The sequence below is a fragment of the Schistocerca gregaria genome, chromosome 7, assembly GCF_023897955.1.
Source record: "Schistocerca gregaria isolate iqSchGreg1 chromosome 7, iqSchGreg1.2, whole genome shotgun sequence".
Classification (NCBI taxonomy): domain Eukaryota; kingdom Metazoa; phylum Arthropoda; class Insecta; order Orthoptera; family Acrididae; genus Schistocerca; species Schistocerca gregaria.
The window spans coordinates 192,382,065-192,402,103 of record NC_064926.1 but is presented as its reverse complement, the minus strand read 5'-3'; the positions used below and the strand labels follow the sequence as shown (position 1 = coordinate 192,402,103).

The following is a 20,039-nucleotide window of genomic DNA, read 5'->3' as shown; positions in this document are numbered from 1 at the left end:
TCTTTTTTGTTAAAAAGCTGACATGGCCGACTAATTTTCATCAACTAAAAGCTAGCTGCATGCAGAAGGCTTAATGTTTTCTGCTTCCTTGCAGACACCTCTTGGAGTGCAGATCACGCCGCTCTCCTCCATATTTTCTGGGCCCTGTTCTCATCCCAAGTGGGCTATAGTTGTGAGGTTTTTTGGCTCAATGGCATCTTCAGCTTTGAAATGGTTTGACACAGTCCATCATCGTAGAACCAACTTTTACTTATTTCTGCAATCACCAACTGACAATTTCCTTATCCAAGTTATCAAATTCTGTCTGCACACAAAGGCATCGACCTCCTGGCACCCACCTTCAGTTGGGATTGCCTGTTGGAATGCACCTTGTGGTGCTCTGCTGGGCTGCCTTACTTCCTTAGAATGTGCTATTCAAGTTGCCCCTGCCCCTCTCCTTCCCTGCTGGTTAGTGCTAAGACTAGTTAGGTCCAGTCTACTTCAAGGATGTTAAGTTTGTTGTCCCATAGCCTTTCAGCATCCGATCTCCCTCCTTCCCCCATTTGTCAGGGTACTACCATTGTTTTATACTGATTACTCTAAAAATACAGATAGAAAGGAATATGCTTTTACATCTCCCACTGGTCAGAAATGACAGCCAGAATTAAACAGAACTCCATCAATTACACTTCAGTTTGTAGTGACTCGAGGAGAAGTCTTCAGGCAATTGATTGGTGTTACTCATGTCACCCTGTGAGATCTGTTATTTTGGACCTCCTCTCTGACCTTAGTCTGCTTAATTGTCTTTCTCTGGTTCAAGTCGTGGTTATCCCAGAGAATGAACAGACTGACCATTTGGCTAGAGAAGCACACAATCATCCAACATTCATGTTGGTAATTCCAGGTACAGATTTGCAGGTGCAGATAAGACCACCTCTCAAAGATAGAACGCATCTGGTCGGACTATCAAATCGGCAAGGCACTCCTCCTTCCATTTCTCCTGGAAAGAATCCACTGTCCTGTGTTATTTCTGCATTGGTCATTGGTCATTGGTCATACTATATTAACTCATAGTTTTATTGTATGTAATGAGCCACATCCACATTGAGGTTGCAGAGCCTAACAAACAGTAAGCAGTTCATATCTTGGTGGAATGCCCCCTTTTCCTAGCTCTCCATTGCTAAGCATGGTTTTCAGGATTTCTTGACCATCACCACCCCCCCGCCCCCCCCCCCCCCCCCCCCCGGCCAGTATTGACAGACAACTCTCAGGTGGTATAAATTGTTCTTTGTTTTCCTCATGAAAATGGCTTTATTCTCAAATGTAATGTTTCTAATTACTTTTGGGACAGGGTGGGGTGGAGGTGTCTCCTGCCACATAATGGGTCTGGAGTGTTCTCAGCATTACCTCCTTTGCCAGTTGCCCTGGTCACCCCTCTTTTACTTTGTTATGCCTTTAGATGTGCTCAACCAATTTTTTCCTAAATTTTATTTTCTATTTTAAGGGTAGAACACTGATAAATAGTGTGTGCTTTCTCATTCTTTAACACTTAGGTGGGACAGGAAGGGGGGAGGGGGTGGGGGATGGTCACAGTCTTGTGCAGAGCCTCAGGGGACATTTGCCTGGTCCCCACACCTGCTGGTCTAATTATTTCTCTCGCCTTGTTTTATTGTTGTCAGTCCAGCTGATGTCTATTACATGTTTAGACTTCCCTCTATTGTGAGTGGTTTGGTTAGAATGCGTTCTTCACTGTTTGACTGCCTTCACCCTTTATTGGATTGGTCAGGGAGTCTCTCACCACAGATGAGCCGAGGAGACCCCTTGTCTTTTATTGCCGGTTTACTGGCCTGGGACACACGTTTTTACTTCCTTAAATTCTCAGTATTTGCAATAGTATTACTTTCAATGGCTCGATTTTAACACTCCCATAAACTTCCAGAAACGGATCAACCTTCTGGCAGACGTCACTGACTCAAGAACAACTGCCTCTTGACTGAAAGCTATAGCCCACACTGTTCAATCCCTTAATATTCAACCATCCAACCAACCAACCACACTACTGGAATAGTAACAAGCTCTAATAACTGGTACTACAGGAAGTATCCTCTGGATCCTCTCGCATACACTTTGCAGTTGTTTTTCAGAGTATGAATGTAGATGCAGATCTGTCGTATGTGACGACTGTGATGTTTCAATGACATCACATACTCTGCACCACAATTGGCTGTTAGAAGCAAACTGAGCAGACACAATGTTGATGAACATTCTTGCAAAGCTAGTGCTGTATTTGGCAGTTTTCTTATTTGTGCTACTATGCTCTGAAAATATGCAGTTTAAATGATGCACCACATTAAAGTTGTACATAAAATGTGTCATTTTTTGTGTGATTTGTTGTCCAAACTCAGGAAATGTATCGTCAGTGTTTGAAACTGTTGCTGGAATGGGGTTTGATAGAAGTAGAGCATTTTCATTTGATGTCATATCATAGTTCGTTATGAGCGAAATGAACTATGCTTTTAAGATTATACATGAACCTCAGCCTGGAGGGTGGTAATGAAAAATCTTGTTTCAACATTTAATAAGTGTCAACTGCGAATATTAGTAAATTGCCATCCTCAGATTTATAATATTTTGATATGGGAAAATAGCATATTTTATGACATTTCATAAAAGATCACCAATTTTTTATTATTTTGCTAAAACTACCAATTTCATGTTATTTTTCACATTATTGGTTTTGCAAAATTTTGCTGGCCTTAGGTGTAATAAGTGGCCAAAATTCCTGTAACTTGTATCTGTTGCCTATTAAAATCAAAGCAAAAAATATTTTAATTGAAAAAATGCCTGTATTCACTGTGAATGTGGAAATGAAAAATAGTAAGAACCCGTTGATGTATTGTAACATGAAGTATATACAAGCTAGAAATTTGATGTTTCAAGTGTTTTTTTTTTAAATAAATAATCAATGTCTTGGTTCATAAAAATTTGGATTTGTAGTATGAGATGAACTAATGGTCCTCATACTAACGCATGTAAAGATTGTAGTCAGTTTTGACAAGTACGAGGGTGGTTTGAAATCTTCTTGGAATGGAATAGAAAAAAAGTACTTTTTTTATCTTGCAATGTAGTTTCCTTGTAGATTAATGGGTTCAACTATGTTCCAGTGCCTTGATCCCACCTCGAAAATGAGTTTCCTCCAGGCCTGCAAAAGTTGTCAACTCTGGCTACCAGTTCTTCTTTTGAAGTGAATCTTCGTCCACCAAGAAAAAAATTTCAGTTTTGGGAAGAGATGGAAGTCTGATGGGGCCATATCAGAGGAATAGGTGAATAAGGCGGGTGTGGCGACAACTCATACCGTAGTTAGCGTAATTTTGCCATGGCAGCAGCACATGTGTGCGGGCACCCATTGATCCAGCATCAGGAGTCACAACTCCCATCTTGCAGACAATTTTTTCATTTCTGATTCTTCAGTTAAAATGTGATACACCCTTCCAGATGACATCTGGCAAGCATGAGCAAATTCACTCACTTTCAGTTGGTGATCCTCTGTGACAATTTTGTGCACTTTTGCAATGATTTCTGAAGCAGTGACACAATTTGGCCGACCACTGCGCGGATCATCATCTAAGCTCTCCTGATTAAATTTAAATTTATTTGTCCACTTGGCAGTAGTTGAATATGAAGGGGCAGAGTCCCCCAGTGTCTTTTGGAAATTGGCATGAATGTCCTTTTGCTTTCATACCTTTCTTTACAAAGTGCTCAATCATTGCTCGAATCTCGACCCCCTGCCCCCCCCCCCCTTTCTTTTTTTTCCCTCCCCCCTCCCCCATCTTTGCAAACCACTACACGGGAACAACAACAGAGCCACATAGCCACCACAGCTATCTTTAAAGAGCATTGACATGGCACGTTGTTTGCAGGCAACAGTCCAATGAATGTCATGTGAATAGCTCATTGCACTAGCGCTCACCCCTCATGGTGATTCCGAGAACTTTTCAAACCACCGTTGTATTACTGATTGTTTCCATTACTACTTGTAAAATTAAGATCTATATCTGAGAGATTTGCAAAAGTCATCATATTGATGACTCGGTGCAAAAAAAGGAAGTAAATAAAATAAACAATAGAGCAGTGATTCTGTGTGCCATGGATTCAACAGGTCTGTGGTAGCTTTTCAGAGGTATGCAGCACTAGGTGTCTAATCACAGGTCACTCAATTCCCATAAATTACAAGCAAAGTTCTGCAAAGCTGAGGCTTGATAGCATGCCAGATGTGTTCAGTCATATTCAGTTCAGGTGAATCTGGTGCTAAAAACATATATGTGAGTTCATTATCACTCTCCTCAAACCACTGTAACATGTTTCCGGATATGTGTTATGGTTATGGTTATCCTATTTAGTGCTATGTGGGAAGCAAGACCTGTACAGGTGCATGTGCCCCCCCCCCCCCCCCCCCCCCACACACACACACACACACATGTACACTCTCTCTCTCTCTCTCTCTCTCTCTCTCTCTCTCTGAAAATCTGCTTAAATACTTTCTCTTCTCTTGCAGGTGGTAAGAGAAAACTACCACTTTCTCATCGCCAAATACTAGAAATTGATGCACCTTTGAAGCCCAGGAAAAATTGGAGAGAGCAGTTTAGTGCTGCAGTTTCCCAGGCAAAAGATCCCAAGGTTATTGATACACACAGGATGGCTCTTAATCAAATAGTTAGTCTCTCTGAGGAGGTAAAGGACTTGAGAAATGATAGCCGCCGAAAATCAGAGACTATTGGTATGCTTAAGGAACAGGTAATTTGAGTTATTTTACGTGGTTTAACTTTGTACCTATAGGCACACCACAAAATGTGACAAATACTTAGGTATCACAGCTTCTGTTTTCTTTCTTTGATAGATGATTAACTGAAATCTTTGTCCCATAATTGTGTCTGCATTGTAAGGTAGCAAAAAGCCTGCTTTGAGAAATTTGTGCACTTAGGTATAAAGATAAATTTTTGTATAATTATCAAAGTATTGATAGTGATACTTCCAATCTTTGTAAATTTTTATGAATAATCAGTTACATTCAGAATTGGAATAGAATTGTTGTACTTATTTTATACCATTCATACTGACCATTTTACATTTTGAAGTTATATTGAAAAGAATAATCATGGGCCAGTAAAGGAAACACTCCAGGTATAATTGCTTAATCACAATGTATTATATGGGTGTGTTAAGAAGTGTTTTGCACATGCCAATAAAGTGCAATTGGATGATGTTAAAAAGGTTTGTGGCAGCAGTTGGGCAATCAGTAAATACCGCAAAGTGCAAAAACAGTTCTAATATTTACTAAACTGGAAGCATGCAGAACAACTGCTCAGTGGATGTATTTTATGCTGATCCTCAAGTAAGCCTCACCTTTAGCTCAAGAATTTCGTAATTGCAATTTAATGTATTATGGTATGCACATGGGAGGTTTAGAAGAGGGAAACGGGGGTGGAGGGAGTAGGAAGAGGACATGGCTAGGAGTTAAGGTACTCAAAGTGTTATGGAGAGAGCAGATCAAGTGCCAAAATACAAATCTTAAGAGACAGTGGTGCTAATATGAAGGATTAAGAAGTGCTCACAGTGAAGTCACCAGTTGGTTTGGTTTGCCACAAGTGATGTGAAGTTTTAACAGGTAGAAATGTGGTTTCCACATGACCAACAATAATATCAGTGTGCTTTGCATTAGTGTGACAGACAAATGTCAGAGATTCTCATACTTCATTGAAATCTCATGTAAGCTCAAGTACTCCGGCTACAAGGCAGATCCAGAAATTCGGAGTACTGAGCCTCCGATGAACAAAGGGATTTTTTTGACATAGTTAACAGCACTGTAAGAACAAGATTTTGGCGACAGAATGCAGTAGTCTGTCTCTGTAGGCTGGAAACTATTGTAGTGCCATTGAAATGAATATCTCTAGTCTAAATTGTGCCAGTTACAAAGTAAGGAGCATAATCTGTTTTATTCTTGCAAAGGGAAATACACCATTTCTGATTGTTTTAATGTAATCAAAACTGTTTGTAGGATGCTGTGATGCATCGTACCATGTATAAAAGGGGTGTTACGAGTTCAAAGCTGACTGATGAATATTTGTAGTTAACAATGGATTGGGCATCCCTCAATCGTGGCTACTGAGATGATGAAAAAGTTCGAAGAAATAAATCTTGGCAGTGGTTGATTGACTTTGGATAAGATGAATGCAGTGTTTCTATAACTCTCCAGATCCCTTCCACATGATATCTGTACTGCAACACTTGGTTTTCGAAACTTGTGTGCCAGGTTGGTGCTAAAAGAACTCTCAGATCAACACAGTCAAGAGAATTACATTTTCACTGAATTTCCTGAGTGCTTTTAACTGGACAATGAGCAATTCCTTGATTCTGTTGTGACTGGCGATGAAATGAGCCCGGCCACCTAATTACTTATTTACTGAATTATTTAAAATGACAAGATTAAGTCCATTGGGCCCCCCCTTAAATCTAACTGGGCATTCTGCCTGCCAAGCCAGAGCCAGAGACAGTGGTCATGCGTGCGTGTGTGTGTGTGCATATTGTCTAATTTGGAAGAAGGCCTTTTGGCTGAAAGCTTATTGTTTAACAGTTTTTGTCTGGTGCCTATCTGTGACTCAGTGTCTCTGCTATATGGTGAGTAGCCGAATATCCTTTTCATAATATTGTCATTATTCTATCCTGGATTTTCCATTGGTATGTTATAATAACGATGTAGGTAAAGATAGATTGCAACTTATCGTAAAGATGACATGTGAAGTTGCAGGTAGGCACAGTTAAGACACGCACAGATTTTGGCCACAGCCGTCATCAGCAAAATAGAAACACACACCATTCATATATAGAAGTGAGCACGCCTCATGCACACATGACCACCAGTTCTGGCAGCTCCGGCTGGAATGTGTTCTGGTCAGAGATGCTGGAGTTTGTGGTCGTGTGTGCATGAGATGTTGGGACAGTGTCTTTTAATTGTGCAGGTCTGCAATTTAACGTGTCTTCTTTACAGTAAGTGGTAATCTGTTTTCCCTACATTCCTAGTACTCCTACCTGGAGTTTCCATTGTTTGTTATATTATGATAAGCACATTATACAAAATTTAGAAATTAAAATTAAGATATTGCAGATAAAAAAACTCCTACACCTTTTATATTCATTCATAAATATAATGATAAATACACTCATGTTCATAAATTAAGGATAATTGCAGAATGTGGTGCCACACAACGTGGCACAGCACAAAACTGGCGCTAATAGCATATGCACGTAGGGAACACACACGACACAGATCTGTAAGCCACAGTATTGATGAAAAGTTGAGAAAACCATCCTGAAACACATGTGCTACAAAACGCCACTGTTTCCTGCACATGTACCTCAACAAAATGTGGGATGTGATCACCATGCACACATACACAGGCCACACAGTGGGTTGGCATACTCTGGATCAGGTGGTTGAGCAACTGCTGGGGTATAACCTCCCATTCTTGCACCAGTGTCTGTTGGAGCTCCTGAAGTGTCCTAGGGGTTTGAAGACGTGCAGTGATATTTCGACCGAGAGCAGGCGTGCTCAGTGGGGTTTAGATATGGAGAACAGGCAGGCCACTCCATTTGCCTGATATCTTCTGTTTCAAGGTACTCCTCCTTGATGGCAGCTTGGTGGGGCCATGCGTTATCATCCATCCTCCACTGTACCCCTGAAAAGGCGGACATATTGATGAAAAATGACAGCCCAATACACCTGACCGGTTACAGTTCCTCCGTCAAAGACATGCAGGGGTGTACGTGCACCAATCAAAATCCCACCCAACACATCAGACCATGACCTCCATACATGTCCCTTTCAAGGGCATTGGACATGAAGGGGTTGGTATCTGGTTCCTGGTTCACGCTAGATGAAAACTCGGTGGGAATCATTGTTCAGACTATACCTGAACTCGTCTGTGAACATAACCTGGGACCACTGTTCCAATGACCATGTACTGTTTTCTTGACACCAGGCTTTACAGGCTCTCCTGTGACCAGGGGTCAGTGGAATGCACCTTGCAGGTATCCGGGTGAAGAAAGCATGTCTGTACAGTCGTCTGTAGACTGTGTGTCTGAAGACAACTGTTCAGTGGCTGCAGTAAGATCTCAAGCAAGGCTACCTGCAGTACTCTGTGGCCGTCTGTGGGCACTAGTGGTGAAATATTGGTCTTCTTGTGGTGTTGTACACTGTGGACATCCCGTACTGTAGTGCCTGGACACGTTTCATGTCTGCTGGAATCATTGCCATAATCTTGAGATTGCATTTTGTGGCACATGGAGGCCCCGTGCTACAACTTGCTGTGTTTGACCAGCCTCCAGCTGCCCTAGTATTCTATCCCCACAACGTCATCAATATGTGTTCCTTGAACCATTTTAAACACACAGTCACCATTAGCACATCTGAAAACATCTTACTCGCTGCACCGTACTCGTGACATGCACCAACACACCTCTGCATATGTGGACAGCTGCCAGTGACACCGTACGACAACTGGTCAAATGCTCCATGTGGTCATACCCTGAGGTGATTTAAACCTGCAAACCACCCACCAGAGAATTGTTTCACCATGTATCAGCATTATCCTTAATTTATGAGAACGAGTGTAGAAATTACAGGAAGTTAGGTTTTAATTATGAATGTGCTACCAGCTTTGGGCATGAAAAAAGAGGTAGAAAACATAGAGGAGGAATATGATGACTCACCGTTAACGAATAGAAAGAAGAACAAAGTAGCATAACTCAGAGAGAGGAAAAAAAGATGGAAGCAGAACTTGGTTCAAAATACAGCCAGTGCAGTGGCAACATCGCTCCTCACTATCAGCAAAAAAATTCAAAACTCTTGTTTCTGCTTAAACCTCATGACCCCTTTCTGTTGGGATGATTAGACATAGGGGGTGGAAACTGTTGGATGGAGGGTGTGAGGACAATATGTTACCGTAGGTTGAGACCAGGATAATTATGGGAGTGGAGAATATTTTGTAAGGATAACTTCCATCTGCACACTTCAGAAAGTCTGTTGGTGGAGGGAAGGATCCAGTGGCTCAGGTAGTGAAGCAGCAATTGAAATCAAGTGTGTTATGTTAAGTTGCATGTTGTGTTACAGGGTGATCTATTTAGCTCTTGGCCACAGTTTGGCTGTGGCTGTTCGTCCTGGTGGACAGTTTGTTGGTAGTCAAACCAATATAAAAAAACCTTGCAGTGACTACAGCAAAGCTGGTAAATCAAGTGGCTGCTTTCACAGGTGGCCCGGCCCCTGATGGGGTAGGATAAACCTTTGACAGGACTGGATTGGGCATGTTTTGCACCTGAGTCTTCCACAGGGATATGATCCTTGTGGCAAAGAGTTGGAATTGAGAGTGGCTTAGGGATGGACTAGGGTGTTATGGAGGTTGGGTGGGCAACGCAACACTGCAGTGTAATCTCACTGAGAGTCTTCAGAGATCTGAATGTGGAACTTGGTGAGTGGTATCGTAAGATGACGTGCAGACAGGTACATTGGCACAAAGCAAGGGGAACTGAAGCTGGTGTACTCTGATGGCATCTGTAGTGCCACCCATAGGAATAAGACAAGTCCTGTAGCTAGCATGACGTGTGGTGGAGCCTGCTGGCTGCCTTTCTATGAGTTGTGTCTTCTGCAGAATTGTGTGTGGTGTTTTGCATGCAGTCTGTAGTGTGTGTTGTATGTGGATCTCCCACAAGAAGAGAAAGCTGCCCAGGTAGTGAAGAACGATAGAACTTTATTGCAACTCAGGAGGTAAATGATAACGTGAGCAATGGAAACAACTTTCTAGTGAAGCCAATATAAAGATTATCTTGATCCGCTGAAAGATTGTTATTAATATGCTACAGTTCTTGCAGGTACAACTGGAGAAGTCAACCAAGCAAGGTGGTGCAGTTGTTAGCACACTCAACTCGCATTCGGGGGATGACTGTTCGAACCTATGTCTGGCCATCCTAATTTACATTTTCCATGATTTCCCCAAAATGGCTTCAGACAAATGTGAGGGCGGTTTCTTTGAAAGAGCAGGGCCGATTTCCTTCCCTATCACTCCCTAATCCAAGCTTACGTTGCATTTCTAATGACCTCATTGTTGACGGGATGTTAGTGTAACCACCTCTGGTAGCACTCAGTCTGTCATGATCGAGAAACAGTACCATTGGCATGGGCAGTCAAGGCTGGACAGGCAATTCTTTAAATTCTAATGTCATGCACTGCATTCTGTGGAATATAGTCACTGCACATCTGAAGTAAGACGTAGATGTTGAACCTGGAACTCGCACTGACTGATGAGCTGTGGGATGGCGTGGTAAAAAGGCCACGTGGTGGAGGAGCACCAGGAAATTGATGGTGCCCCCAATACTGCAGTGGCTGTCGCAGGCAAGATAAACTGTGTCGAGTCACAGGTGTTTCGACAGAGTGCAACCTGCAGCACTGTGTTGTGTAGTGTGTAGCTATTTGGTAAGGCACCAGTCAGAAGCTACATAGTCGACATAGGTCTCATCAGTACTGCACAAAAACGAGTTGTTCTTAGTTACTTCGAGACGCTTCCACCTCATTAGTAGGATATAGATTAAGGATTATTCTAGATAAAGTCAAAAGACAACCCGGGGCCCCTGGGATTTTTAGACAATATTCCTGCAGATACTACAATGCAATGAAGCACCCGGACTGTCTGATCAGGACAGTTTACTTCCACACAACGGCCTCCCAGTAGTGTGGGATTACAGGAGTATGCCACAACTCCCAGCCAGTGGTTCAGTAACTAACAAATAGTCTTCTGGTCCAGCTGGATGATAAAAAACCCAGTGTTGGAGGAGAAGACCTAGACTGTAAGAAGGGGAAGAATTGTCTTTCAACAATTGTGGTTTGGAAATGAGAAACCAGAAGTCAGATTAACAAATTCCATCACAGGATTGATACTAAACTTAGCGTGGGGGAATGGAGAATCTCGTGCACTGTGAGTTTGGTACTGAATTTCTTCCTGTTCCTGTTCTTGGTCTTAATGTATTAACCACATTAAAGAGTTGTCTAAAAACTTCAGTAATTTCTAGATGACAGACATTATAAGCAAGGTCCCCAAACTAAAATATTTCAGATACTGCCTATATGATAACTCCATATGTCTACTGCTGTTTTGCAGCAAGTGGTATATGTCTTAATCTACAGAAATTTTAATAAAAATAATCTACAGTTGTAAGAAATAGACTTTAATGGTCATGCAGTAAATGAATTTGTATTTATTGTGGAGTCAATGTAAGGTAATTGTGGATACTTTCATTCTGTGTGATATGAATTTATCTTCTGGGGTGAAGCAGCTAAATAAAACAAATTTATTGTGGTAAACTGAGAAATAAGAATATTGTATTCTACAGAGAATCCTTCGTCTCTTAGAGGCTTTCACTAAATCTAGGTATTCTCGTGAGCACGTCCCAGTACACTGACTGTCCTTATTTTGTGAGTAATAAGAAAACAGGTTTAAGTCAACTCTGATTTTTAGTGACGATAAGACAAGAGTCTCAAAAAGGCACGAAGAAAAAAAGTACCTTGTTATGTTCTCTAAAAAATTAAGAGATTATTTATAGTGCAGGATTGAATACTGCTGTTAGTAAAATAAGTATCGATGTTCATTGTAATTTGCTCTCTAGCCTCAAACGATGTAGGTAACTATTACACTTATGCAATTAAGAGTTTACTCATGTAAATTTTAAGCAAGCAGTAGTTCGTAAACAGCAGCAAATTAGTATAACTGGGAACATAGCAGCTTTCTTCAGAGTTGTTGCTTTCTTGCTAGTTGTATTGTTTTCATTTACTGGCTTTCAAAGTACAAGATGGGCGTATCAGTTCACTAATCCTCCTTTGCAGCTTACAGATTTTCTGCAAGCTACACCTTTTCATTAATGTGTACCTTGATACCTTTCTGAAGGTTTTCTTTTGTGATGGGGGTTTGTTGAATATAATATAGATGTAGATAAATAAAAAAGCAAATATAAATATTTTGTACTGTGCATTATCAAAAAAACTAATCTGCTAATGTAGATAATAGTCCTTCTTTTTGCTGACTTTTCTCTTATATTTTCTTGGGTTAATTATTGGATCTGGTACTGTTAGCGGTAGAGGATGCCCATCTTATGTTTTCTTGGGTTAATTATTGGATCTGGCACTGTTAGCGGTAGAGGATGGCTAGATGCCCTTCCTGGTATTACCCATTGTGCCCCTGCCCACCACAGGATGAAATATGTGTACTCCAGCTGTCTGCATTCAGTTTTATCCTTTGTGAAAGTGTGTAATGGAGGTGGGATCTGGAAAAATGCCTAAAAACCATTTCCAGGTCGGTCAGCCCACCAGACCTCATTGTTAATCTGTGGAGTGAAAAATCAACATTCCTTATAGTACTGAAGATATGTGGAAAATTTCAAAGTTGATTTCTTTCAAGAATTTTTTAGAGTTGCATTTGACTGCTTTGTGGGATTGTTATTAGAGTTCTGAATTTCACTTAACCGTAAATATAAAAATAGCTCAATAAATACAAATCTTCAAAATGTGGGAGGAAAGGAGTGGGGGCACTTATTATAGTTAAAAGAAACCACTGCCAGTCATGGCCTAGTAGCAGGTAATGCTTGTTACACTGATATCGGTCATTACAGTTGCACAGTAGAAATAGTAATTTCAGTTTCAAATTCCCACCGACCAGGTCATAGCTGCAGTGCTTCTAGCAGCTGGGATTAAACATGGAAATAAGTGCATATGGGAATGTTCAATAGGCTGATTTCAACAAACTATTTAAACAACAGTATGTGACAGTAAAATTTGTTTGAAAACAATAATACACAACAGTCAAAATTTCACCCAGCCCATTGAAAACAATAGTTCCAGAGAGTCAAAATAATAACTAAAAAAAACTTTAAAAATGTGGAAAAGAAGGGAGCTAGGACGTTTATTATGACAGTTGACTGTTAGGTAAGATGTGTTTACTGAAACATTAACACATTTGTTTTTTATTGCTTCTAGTTCACAGTATGTGTGATGTTGCCAATGTGTGACGTTGCCAGTTTTAAATGAACCGTTTAATTTTTCTAGGTTTAAAAAATCTAAAAATTGTTGCAAATTATTTATAATGATCTTCTAGATGGTTTTTTCAAGAGCATAATCAGTTGTCTTTTTTGGTGTGTGTATAGCCATTTATGCGGGCTTATGAGAGCCAGTACAGTCTCCGGGGTAAGTCTCATCATGCCTCCTGCTTTGACTACAGAAAGTACTCAAAATCTTGTTTAATCTTTGAATGCCAGTGATTGGTATTGATTCCTTTCTCATCACTATTAACTTTCGACATCAGATAGCACTGCATTTAATGGGTCTAACATGTCAAAGTACGAGATGATTCTAACATCAGTTACACACAACAATCACTCAGTGACTGGCGACTCCATGGAGTGCTGTGTGCACAACGACCATATACGTGAAATTAGGAGGAAGGTCAGTGTTGGCCGTATTGACAGCAAAACAGATTTTCAATCGGGTAGTGATCGTCTTCAGTACTGTGGTGTATAAATTAAACTCGTAGGCACTGGTGTCAAGTTATCAGTAACTAAAGCTAAGAAACAATCTCAATAACTCAATTAGTGAGTTATTGTGATTGTTTCTTAGCTTTGGTTACTGATGATAACTCGATACCATTGCCTGTGAGTTTAATTTGTACACCACAGCACTGGAGATGATCACTACCTGATTGAAAATCTGTTTTGCTATCAGTAAACCATCAATATTACAGCCAATGCTGACCTTCCTTCTAATCACTCAGTGTATCACTTCTGCTCTCATAAACATAAATGCACTAAACAGTGTTGTCTGCTATTTTGTATTAGCAGTGATGACAAATAAATTAATAATACTGGATATCATGTAGTTTCTATTGATTCAAGTAATCCCATCATCAGCTTGCTGTGAGTCTTTGTAGAGTGCACATATGATATGTGCATAGCAAAAAACTCACACATTAGAAAAGGATATAAGATGGAATACCTATAGTACAGGCAGTGTATAAAAAGTAATGAGTCCAGAGTCAAGAAAATGTGTTAAATGTATTGCTACAGACAATTAAACTGAGACCCTCGGGCACTAACACACTTTTGCTAATGAGTTTTTCATGCTTGGAAGTCACAGTGGAAGTCCAATTCTGCAAAAACTTTCAAGCAGTGAATCAAAGTTGCTTTAACCTCTGCTACAGTCTCTTAGCATTGTCCTTTGAGGGATGTCTACACCTGAGATATCAGGAAGAAATCCACTGGGGCCAGATTGGGGCTGTAAGGGGGTTTGGGAAGCATTCAGTGCCATTCCAAGTCAGGTAGCCATTGATCACAAAGAAAGTGTGGCTTGCTGCATTAGTATGAAACAGCTTGCACTTGGCAGGTCACTCAAACAGGATTGTTATTTCTGTTTGTAGCATCCTGTGGAAACGTAATACACTGTATAGTGTACAGTGTGTATTTCATTTTTTCCCTCTTCACCACTCTTGTGCCCTGCTGTAATTGCATGACGTATATTACCTTAAAAATGTGAGACAATTTTGTTCCTAACAGATACATTATTGTGATACAGTTAGCCAACCGAGGAAAGGAAATTGAACGACTCTCACAGATGTTGGATGGTGGTCGGTCACTGAAAGCATTAAGAAATGATTGTGCTTCTCGTGAAGCTGAACTGCGGATTTCAAAATTATCCATTGAGCTCCAGGATCTGGAGACAGCTAATAAAGAACTGGAGGAACGACTTAAAGGTATGTTGTTAGGTATATGTTGTTATGGTTCCATTTGTTGAAAATGCATAATAGTATTGTGTTGCCACATTTCTAAATTTGACTCCCTCCCTCCCTCCCTCCCTCCCTCCCTCCCTCCCTCCCTCCCTCCCTCCCTCCCTCCCTCCCTCCCTCCCTCCCTCCCTCCCTCCCTCCCTCCCTCCCTCCCTCCCTCCCTCCCTCCCTCCCTCCCTCCCTCCCTCCCTCCCTCCCTCCCTCCCTCCCTCCCTCCCTCCCTCCCTCCCTCCCTCCCTCCCTCCCTCCCTCCCTCCCTCCCTCCCTCCCTCCCTCCCTCCCTCCCTCCCTCCCTCCCTCCCTCCCTCCCTCCCTCCCTCCCTCCCTCCCTCCCTCCCTCCCTCCCTCCCTCCCTCCCTCCCTCCCTCCCTCCCTCCCTCCCTCCCTCCCTCCCTCCCTCCCTCCCTCCCTCCCTCCCTCCCTCCCTCCCTCCCTCCCTCCCTCCCTCCCTCCCTCCCTCCCTCCCTCCCTCCCTCCCTCCCTCCCTCCCTCCCTCCCTCCCTCCCTCCCTCCCTCCCTCCCTCCCTCCCTCCCTCCCTCCCTCCCTCCCTCCCTCCCTCCCTCCCTCCCTCCCTCCCTCCCTCCCTCCCTCCCTCCCTCCCTCCCTCCCTCCCTCCCTCCCTCCCTCCCTCCCTCCCTCCCTCCCTCCCTCCCTCCCTCCCTCCCTCCCTCCCTCCCTCCCTCCCTCCCTCCCTCCCTCCCTCCCTCCCTCCCTCCCTCCCTCCGTCCCTCCCTCCGTCCCTCCCTCCGTCCCTCCCTCCGTCCCTCCCTCCGTCCCTCCCTCCGTCCCTCCCTCCGTCCCTCCCTCCGTCCCTCCCTCCGTCCCTCCCTCCCTCCCTCCCTCCGTCCCTCCCTCCGTCCCTCCCTCCCTCCCTCCCTCCCTCCCTCCGTCCCTCGCTCGCACACACACTTTGTGCTGCCTTCTGTAGTGAAAGACTGAAGACATTATTACAGCCTAAATGGTAAGATCACATGACAATGGAATCTTTTATATTTAATGACTATGATAATCTTGTAACAACAGAGATGATGGTGAACTGCCGAAGAAGGCTGCTTCTGGACAGATACAATAAAACTGAATGCAACCTAGAAGTTCAGTGGGAGCATCTTCTGCTGTTACATCATTATGTGAGATGACTGTTATCTGCAAGAAATGATGATTATAATAATATACTAATAATGAATGAATTTCATCATAGTCAAACAGAAAGTTGGTAAACAAAAACTCACATTCAGTCGTGTCAAAAGCAGCTGTAGGAATCTGGATGTTTCCTTATGATTTTGGGTCTGAATTTCATCCTGGTTGTTTGCAGCACAATTGAATAAAAAAAATACTAACTCAAAATATTTCCCTAGCAAGTTTTGAGGTGTCTGTTACAGTAGACTTGGCACTAAAAAACAAGCACTGTACCAATATCAAGTCTAATGTTACAGCTGTAAAGTACTCTCTTATCACTCAAATGATGATTAAGGCAGACAACCCATAGCATAAAAGATAACATAGTTGTAACTTCTAGATGAAAAAACCTTCCAGATGTTGAGAAATTCAGTTCACCAACTCAGTGCCATATCATATGTGTGAATTATTTGGCACATTTAATTGAATGGTCATGCAAATATCAAGTAAATTTAGTAGGGTAATTCAGCAACATACCAAGAAATCGGAAAAAGATAATGGAGCTGCTAAACATTTCCCACAGTGCTGCCAAGTCTCTATCTACTAAAATAGCAGGAAAAATAGGTTTCCGTAGCCGATTTGTTTCTTGAGTGAATCTGAATGTCTCATGCTTCTAAGCACTGCTTACACTGCCCAGACTTCAGATATTTGGTGCAATTACGTGTTGAACACTAGATCGCGTGTTATTCCAGAGTTCTCATTCTGACTTTTTGTAACTAGCATAAAGGACTAAAATGATGATTGAAGAAGTGGATGAACTGGCACTTGGTTCTATACAGCATCGTTTACACAGTTTATTCCAAATTTAGTTCCTGATAGTTTCTCGCTGTCAAGTCCTTTTGGGCTGTGAGGATGTCAGTATGGAATTATCGAGGTGTAGTTGCTAGGTGAACATCAACAAAAGTGAAAAAAGGTTAATGGAATGTAGTCAAATTAAATCGGGTAATGGTAAAAGTAACAGATACGTTTTGCTATTAGTGCAGCAAAATAACTGATGACGGCAAAAGTAGAGAGTATACAATTCGAAGATTTGCTATATTTAAATTCACAAATTTATGGGGTCTGGACGAGGCTACCATACAGTAATAGATTAGGTGATAATTAACCAAAAGTTAGCTCAAAGAATAATAGACATTCAAGTATGTAGGGCTAGAAATACAAATCCAGAAGACTAGATTGTAAAATCAAAATCCTGGCTATGGTCAAGATGGAAAAAGCAAAGAATCTATATAAATAAAAATGTAAGTGTTCATTTGTTCAAAATCATAATTCGCTGAAACTACTTCTCCGATTTCTTTGAAATTTTGACACAACATTGCATTTGAATAAGTGTTTTTTTTTATGTACCCACTGGAGTGCCATATGGTGTACAAATATGTAAAGGGCATACATTGTTAACAAAAACTTCCTGTTCATTTGTTCAAAATCTTAAATCTCCGGATGTTCTTCGCTGATAGCTTTGAAAACGTGACACAACTTAGCATTTGAACACGTGTGTTTTTCTATACCTACTACAGTGCCATATACAATGTATAAAACTATATGTAATAATTGTCAGGGAAATCTAAAATGTAAATGTTTATTTGTTCAATATCTTAAATTTCTGAACATTGTTCACTGATTGCTTCAGAATTTTGACACAACATTGTTTGAGAACACATGTGTTTTTATATGCCATCTTTTAAATATGTATAATACATAAATATTTAATATATAAAGAGGAACTATTATTACCAAAAGTGTTGGAAAGTTCGTGACAAATTTACTTCAAATTCTTAACAGGACTCTAATGAACATACATAAAAAATAGTGAAATGTTGTTAGCAAACAGAAAACTTGTATTTATGACTTCTTGCGTTATGATTAGAATACTACTAAAGATTCTGAATTTGCTGTAACAATCTACAAGGCTGAAAGTCAGAGAGAGAGAGAGAGAGAGAGAGAGAGAGAGAGAGAGAGAGAGAGAGAGAGAGAGAGAGAGAGAGAGAGAGAGAGGGGGGGGGGGGGGGGAAGAGGATGTGGTTAGAGGGGTGGGAAGAAATGGACATAAAGTGTCAGATAGGAGGACAGAGAGAGGAGGGGCAAGTTGGTGATGGCCAAAACCCAGGGTGGGGAGGGGGGAGGAGGGAGGGATTTGGAAGTATATCCAATTTCCATACACATTTGAAACATGTGCTCTCTCTTTTCTTTCTTTCTGTTCCATTTAACCAGACTGAGCCATAGCAACACTTATTAGAAACAGCTAGTAAGCAATAAAAATTAAAACAATTTAAACAAAAATTTTAAAAGTTACATGTGTAATAAGAGATCTTCAGTAATTTATATCACAGCTGGTAAGTGAAATACCTACTACTGGTAAATACACAAACTGAGAATAGTTTGATATTAAAAATACTATAAAAGCAGATAGCAAGTGTAGTGTTAGGTGGAAAACATAGAATAAATCAGAAAAGAGATTTAAAAATTTGTAACAAAGACATACAAGAAACAAGAAGCAATAACCAGAAAGCATGTAATGAATGCTTACAGAAAAAACCATTAGAAGTTTAAAAGCAATCCCATTGGAAAAGAAATCAAGCAAAAGTGATTATAAGCTCAGCACAAATGATATTGTGTGACATGTTTATAAGCAGAGTTGAACACTACACAAGAAATAGCGTACAAGCTAATGAAATACCTTAGAGAGAGAGAGAGAGAGAGAGAGAGAGAGAGAGAGAGAGAGAGAGAGAGATACCATAAACATAAATTTAATAGAGACATCTAATTGGATTGCACATTATATAGGACTATGGTACAATCCAGAAATCAAAGTCGCAGGTGATAAACAAAACAGCAAGGAATAGATTTATACATCTGTTGGAATTGAACACTGTTCTAAAATGTGAAAATCACCAGGATGCAATGAAAAAAATTCTGAACTGATTAAACATGGAGGAATTTTCTTATAATTAAGAATGTTACAGCCTTTTAACATGGGCTGGGTAAGGCTGGGTAAAATATAGGTTACTGGAGGAATGGAAAATAGCAACTGTCATTTCACTGCCAGGGAATAAGTATTCTGAACAGTGATTATAAAATCTATGGCAAAATTATGCTTGTAAGAATAAGTATTCTGAACAGTGATTATAAAATCTATGGCAAAATTATGCTTGTAAATGAAAGCCTTCGAAATAGCTTGGATGTAATTGTAACAGTGGAATTAACAGGTTCATGAAAGGGAAGATCATGCGCAAACAATGTTTTTACACTGAAACAGATAATACAAGAATTTAATCAGGGTAAAGAGACAACACCTGGAATACAAATAAATGAGGGAGTAAAACAAGACTGTAACTTTCCACCTTTCACCAACATTATTCAATTTCTATATGGATGATGTGACCAGACAGTGTAAAAGAGGTAGAGCACCATCAGGCACAAATATTGGAAGAAATAAACATACTAATACTATGTTGTTTGTGAATGACCAAATTATCATACAAGACAGTGAGGATGAATTACAAAAGGCATTACATTAACTATATTAAATAAGCAGAGCTACAATATGATAGTATCTATAAACAAAACTAAAATGATGGCCTATTAAGGTATTTAGCCAGTACGAGCAAAAATAGCCCTTAATAATAAACCAATGGAACAGGTAACCCAATTCCAGTATTTAGCAAGTGATGTATCATATGAACAGGATGTTTATATACAGAAAAAAACTAATACTTAAAAGCACTTATATGGCACAATAAGAGCACTTAAGGGTAAAACAAGGAAAGAGAGGCAATTGAAATTTTAGAAAGGCATCACAGTCTCCACATTTTTTAGAATATGTATGTGAGGTTATCCATCAATAGCTGCAGATGGGCACTGAGTTTGTTCCATTTTTAAGGATTAAAATGGCACAATCTCTGTACTGTGTAGGAAAAACACCAAGCCAAATATAGTCACATTCAGATGTTGGATCATCTGATTATAAACTGAATCAGGGCCTTGGGCCATTGTGTGCCTGAAGAAGTTCCTAT

The 20,039-nt window shown here is 40.7% G+C and overlaps 1 protein-coding gene across 2 annotated transcripts in view; it reads left to right on the top strand.

Annotated features, from left to right (window-relative positions):
- Positions 1 to 20,039, top strand: part of LOC126281309 (centrosomal protein of 135 kDa) — a 355,520-nt gene that overhangs the window by 57,204 nt on the left and 278,277 nt on the right. For both annotated transcript variants that reach the window (XM_049980149.1, XM_049980148.1), the window contains exons 4-5: positions 4,535 to 4,773; positions 14,639 to 14,816. In XM_049980149.1, the coding sequence (XP_049836106.1) occupies positions 4,535 to 4,773; positions 14,639 to 14,816 (417 nt within the window). The remainder of the gene's footprint in view (positions 1 to 4,534; positions 4,774 to 14,638; positions 14,817 to 20,039) is intronic.